Source organism: Carassius carassius, chromosome 10 (genome assembly GCF_963082965.1).
Source record: "Carassius carassius chromosome 10, fCarCar2.1, whole genome shotgun sequence".
Classification (NCBI taxonomy): Eukaryota; Metazoa; Chordata; class Actinopteri; order Cypriniformes; family Cyprinidae; genus Carassius; species Carassius carassius.
This window is the reverse complement of record NC_081764.1, coordinates 25982649-25988914: the sequence shown is the minus strand read 5'-3', so window position 1 is coordinate 25988914 and position 6266 is coordinate 25982649. Positions and strand designations below refer to the sequence as shown.

The 6266-nt window shown below is 37.7% G+C and overlaps 1 protein-coding gene across 1 annotated transcript; it reads left to right on the top strand.

Moving 5' to 3' along the window:
* The first annotated feature begins 205 nt into the window (after positions 1-205).
* LOC132151345 (homeobox protein GBX-2-like) lies at positions 206-2894 on the top strand. Its single transcript, XM_059559442.1, has 2 exons — positions 206-1100; positions 2269-2894. Exons 1-2 carry the CDS (start codon positions 599-601, stop codon positions 2784-2786), a joined length of 1020 nt encoding a protein of 339 aa, XP_059415425.1. The 5' UTR covers positions 206-598; the 3' UTR covers positions 2787-2894.
* Positions 2895-6266: the final 3372 nt, after the last annotated feature.

Below are 6266 nucleotides of genomic sequence, written 5' to 3'. Positions count from 1 at the left end.
TTCTAATTTAAGAGACAGCAGCCAGCGCAACGCTAGCGGCACCCGGCGCGTCAGGACAGTTCCACATAAACGGATGAAACCGGACCAATAGTAAAAGAGCGGAGTCGCGGTGGGCGTGGTCAGAGCGCGTGGTGGGGACGCTTAAACCGAAGGAGCGTAATTCAAACTCACACTTTAGTAGTTGATCACAGCTGATAGCGCGAGGAGCAATTTATTGTGACTTCCACCAGATCGAAATGAAACGCGGCCAAGCAGAAGTGACGAGAACGCTGAAATAACTCAAAGGAGGACGATAAAGCTCATCTGAGATGCTCGACCTTTTCCTCGTCCAGATATTTCACAGTAAGGAATTAGTGTCCGGTGTTTGTGTTTAAATGCACTTCTCTCGCTCTGTTCTTATAACGAAAACAACCATTTTGACGCTGAACTAAGTCGAATCAGATGCCACGGTTTTATGGACTGCGCCTTCCAGAAAGTCATTCCCAGGAATACCAGAGTCAGTCTGTGAGCCAGTGACATCCTCATCTCAGAACACGGGGAGACAGCTTCTCCCACAGACTTCAGGACTTCATAAACTGTCCACAGGCTATAAGATCATATGAGTGCTGCTTTCAGTACACCGTTCATGATGATGCAGCGTCCGATGGGAAGCACCACTGCATTCAGCATTGACTCGCTCATCGGAGGTCCACCGCAGCCCAGTCCGGGACATTTCGTGTACACGGGCTATCCCATGTTTATGCCCTATCGGTCAGTGGTGCTTCCTCCGCCTCATCCACCACCTCCTCCAACTCTTCCTCAGAGCGGTCTCCCCGCCACCCATCCGCACCACCCGATCCCTGGGTTACCCAGCGGGTTCTGCTCCAGCCTGGCGCAGGGCATGGCGCTCACATCCACGCTAATGGCCACGTTACCCGGCGGCTTCTCCACCTCGCCGTCTCAGCAGCATCAGGACGCGGCGAGGAAGCTCGGCTCTCAGTCTATTCACGCCATGTTCGATAAATCTCAGGACATTCGTTTGGATGGAGAAGACGGGAAAACGTTTCCAACGAAAGATTCCGCGAGCCTTCCGTCATTTCACGACATTCACACTTCTAAAGGTGAGACAAAAACAGCGTGCAGATCTCATCACGCATTTGTTTTCAATGCGCATTCTGAATAGATTTACGTTAACAGTTGTTTTTGAAGTGTCTTTAAAAAGAATGTAATAGGTTAATATTTAAAATAATTTAAAACGTATCTTGTTATTCTTTTATATCAATGCATTCTCAAACACTTTTCAAAATGTAAAAAATTTATAATCTAGAAATTATTGGAATTATTTATTATTCTACGTCTTAACATGTCATATTTATTCTTAACGATTTCTAGAAACAATATGTGTAGGCTACTCTTGGTATGATTAACTAGTCTGCTTTACGCTGAAATTAATTTTTTCGCTTCAATTAAATTTACCAGTCGCACCGATGAGGGACAGGGATGTGTGACAAAAAGAATTATATAAAATCCTCCGGAAATAAAATGTAATGGTTGTGGCTTAAAGAATTTCTGCGTAGCACGTGAATTAAAGGCCCATATCAAGTTTTCAGGGAACGGTGCCTGAGGCCGAGCTGCCATCAGTGACTAAATTAGCTCGATTGAATTGAAGGATCGGAGGGTCTGTGGTGTTTAAATGTTCATAAAACTGTAAGCAAAAGTCACTGTCGCCTGGATCATTTATGAAGAGTATAGTAAATGCAGTCTAACATTATTATAGTAGCCTATGACTGCAACGTAAAGAAAATTGACATTATCTAAAGGTATGATCTGATACTGATTTTTTTTATTTTAGATAGATAGATAGATAGATAGATAGATAGATAGATAGATAGATAGATAGATAGATAGATAGATAGATAGATAGATAGATAGATAGAAAAATAGCAATGATCTGAAAATACAATTAATCTAAAGAGATGTGGAAGGGGGGAGAATTTTAGGTCCATATCAGAAGTCTTGTTTTGAGGTGTACAAATAGCCTTCCTTAGGGATCCATCACCGTGCGTAATTGCGCGTAAAAGTGGCAGCAATAAACACGAGGAACGTGCTACGAGACAAAACCAGATAAGATTCTTATGAAAACAAAACTTGTTTTCCCAACCTCACATTATTCAAAAATAATAGACACAACTTTCCCAACAGCAAATGATTGTTTAGATGTTTTATTCTGAGTTTCAGGCAGTACTCAAATTAATTCTGCTTATTTATCTATTTATTTTATTCCCATAGTGCGAGGTCACAACAAAGACGACACGAAGGAGGATGAGTGTCACAGGAAAGATGAGAGCTTCTCCATGGACAGTGATTTAGATTACAGCTCCGATGATAACGGGCCCGGTAACGCCATGTGTCAGAGGGAAGATGGAGACGCCAACGGAGGACTGGACGATGGCGTCCACGGCGGGAATGGGGCCGGGAACACTACGTCCACCGGGAAAAATCGGAGAAGGAGGACCGCTTTTACGAGTGAGCAGCTCTTAGAACTGGAGAAGGAATTTCACTGTAAGAAATATCTTTCCCTCACAGAACGCTCGCAGATCGCCCATGCATTAAAGCTCAGCGAGGTGCAGGTCAAGATCTGGTTTCAGAACCGGAGAGCCAAGTGGAAACGGGTCAAAGCGGGCAATGTGAACTCCAAAACTGGAGAGCACTCGAGAAACCCGAAAATTGTGGTGCCCATTCCGGTGCACGTTAGTCGGTTTGCAATTCGCAGCCAGCACCAACAGTTAGAACAGGCCAGACCTTGATACACTGGGTTTAGATACTAGAGGACTAGAGACAAATCAGCGAATACTAGATGACCAAACTGTTCTCGAGGCTGATGTTTCTAAGGAACCCAGGACACGCAAATCTATCCAGCTAGTTTGTGCTATATATATATATATATATATATATATATAGATAGATATAATTTTCCGTTTAAACAACAGCGTTGTTCACACGAGGAAAAAGAAGCAGACTCAATTCGAAGACCTCATACTGGGAGCAGTTTTATTTCCAACTTTGGACCAAACTTTTAATTCAGGAAATTCCACTAGGCTATGTATTTAAAAGAAAATAATTTGTTTTATGTTTTATTTTGTGTGACTGTTTAGTTTCACGTGGTTTTGGCAGAGATTAATTTTATCCTAAAAGGAGCACTTTTGGTCTCTGCTAAAGAACAAAATTAAATTAAATTCATAGTAAAATTAACACAGTTCCCTCGAATTTATACAACGACGTGTTTAATATGTTCCCTTTATTTTTATGATAAATAGTCTATTTTTTTTTTTTTTTTTTTTTTTTTTTTTTCTTGCATTCATTGTCCTTTTTCTGTAACCTCTTCAGACGTCAAGGGCACGCTGCTAATTTATTTAATATTGTGGAGAAAAAAAACATGCTAACGTTTCATGAGTTTACTGACTTCGGAATATTGTGTGGATTAAATTGGACCATAAACAATTGCAAAGAAATTTGTCTTTTTTTTAATGCAACACGTAATCATTTAATTCACTTGTGGATGGAAATAAATCAAACTGTAAGCGTTCATATGGGCTGTACAAACATAATCTCAAAAACAGTCGTGGATTGAGTGGGTTAATTTTAACAAGCCTTTTAAACTTTGTTCTTTATTTATGCAACTTTTATTTTTTTCTATATCATTTATATCATCAAATAATAGCAATAATAAACAACAATAAAAGCATTATTATTATTGCTAATAATAGTATGTTTTACAGGACTAGCAGAACGGTTTAGCGCTCGTGTCGGTGGAGATGATCTGAAATCATCTGTGAGGTTGGAGTGTGGTGTTGTGACAGGAGGCTGTGCTTCATGAATAGATTTCAGGGTCAGGGTGAGAGACACGGTGTGTCAGTACGGTGTGTGAACACACTACCGCGTGTCAGCCTTGATCTCCGCACCTCCCTCATGTTATAGGATGAAAAGTAACGAGCTTATTCGGCACACACGGGACTTGTCGGGAAACCTTGAGACACAAATGTAAATCAAATATTATTTCGCATAAACAGTAGGCTATATGCGGTATATGCAGTTGATGGTAATACAATCTAATTTCACACATCGAAGCTCTTGTTATTTCTAAAAAAAAATGTAAATAAATAATATTAATAATTCAATTTACATACATTATGCTTTATATATAATATTAGCTATTTTGCATTTGCATCTGCATTAAAGGTCGTCGAAATATTATATTATTCTACCATTATTATAGACACTCGTTTTTTCCGAAATTGACATTATAAACAAGTTTAGGATATTTGTTACAAAAATCTTACATATACTACAACTCCGTTATTCTCATGTCAATTAAGACTTGTGAATGTCCAAACTTAACCATATAAGTACATTATTTATTGAAATACGATTAATTAAAGTATAATTTGTAATATCTACCATATTTAACCTTTTTAAAATCAAGAACATATTGACCCATTTAACTGATTTATTGATTTCATGATTTTTAAGAATTAAGATTTTTAATCAAGTTGAAATTTGGTAAGTGGGTAAATGAGAAAATAAAATACATTCTTACAGTGTCCATGTTACAAACATTATATAATTAATTACTTTTATTATAACAGTGCTACTCTTTAATAATAACAAGGTGTAATAAGAACAGTGTGTAATAACAATCTGCTCTACAAAAATCATTAAATATGATGTATTTGTTTTTGCAGTAATGTGTACTTTGAAAACTATAATATGAGCCAAAAACAACTTATTGCACTGGTTAATATGCTGAAGTTTCATTATTGATTTGGAATACTAATGTTTCTTCCCAGAGGAATTTAATTATTATTGGTAGTAGATTTATTGTTGTATAATGCAATAGATCAGACATCATCAGTGCCTCATCATCACTGAGACACAGCCACACACACATAAACACACACACACACACACACACACACACACACACACACACACACACACACACACACACACACACACACACACACACACACACCAGTGGTTCAGTGGTTAGACAATTAAAATATGCAGGTCTGGATGATGTTGGAAAATAGACAGTGTATCCAGGTACATAATGAGAGACAGGAAACCAAAGCTTTTTTTTTTTTTCCCCTTTCCCCCTCATATATATAATTAGGTTAATATGGGAAAATTCCAACATTATTATTTTATAATAACATTGCACAAGCGTTATTAATAATTAAATATGGTTTTTCAATGAGCATTAAGCAGTTTCTGTGTACAGGGGAGAGCGGTGTGAGTTGTAACACCATCAAACACCAATTATAAATAAGTTAAAGATATGAAAACACTGTCATACAGACATACAAATATTTATGTATATAATCATATTGACAGATTCTTTGTTTAAAATAAAAATTAATGTCTGGATTATAATTTCTGATCATATCAATGCATCTTAAATGACAGAACAGGCATCATCTGAAGATTTGTATAACAAATACATTTATATTAGTGTGATCATTTTTAATGACATTTTTCTGTTTTGGACTGAATTTCCTATATCTCGGACATTTTGAATAAAGGTGTTTACAGTAAGATTATGATAGTATTTTAAACAAGTACATTTGATTACCACGCTAAATTTATGCATGCAATTTAATTAGTATTTTTGGAAGTGTCACACCCCAGCTTGGAACCGGGTGTCAAGTAGAGCACTCTTGGTAGGTGACATTAAATCACATAATTTAAAAGATGTATTAACTACCACAATCTGTAGCAGAGTTAACAGATGTTAACAACAATTCAAGATTAAAACAAAATGTGTGACAACACGCCAGGATTAGAGGATGGGTTTTTCCAGCTCTTTCTCTCTGAACATTTGGATTATCATCACAACATGATGGTGCAGCTCACGCCTCATTTCAGGGCTTCTCTAGCATTTATAATGCCATTATTGTGTGTTTGAGAGGGACAGTCACACACACACACACATATCATGATAGATGAACAGCTCTGTTAATGCACTGAACCAGTGCTTTGCCTCATTGGATTTCTAAGTGGAACTGATTTATGATGAGAGATGATCAGACTAGATCTGGACAAGATGCTTCAGGGTTTCGTGGTTCTGGAGCACCACTGACATTTTTAGGATTCATTCCCCATGGCTCCTTTAGCCTGTCAACCTTCAACAGCTTCAAATGTTTGTGAAAGGAGTTATAAGAAAACAAACACACTTCCTGTCACTAACTCATAATCACGCTCCCACTTCCCTTTCAACTACAAAACAT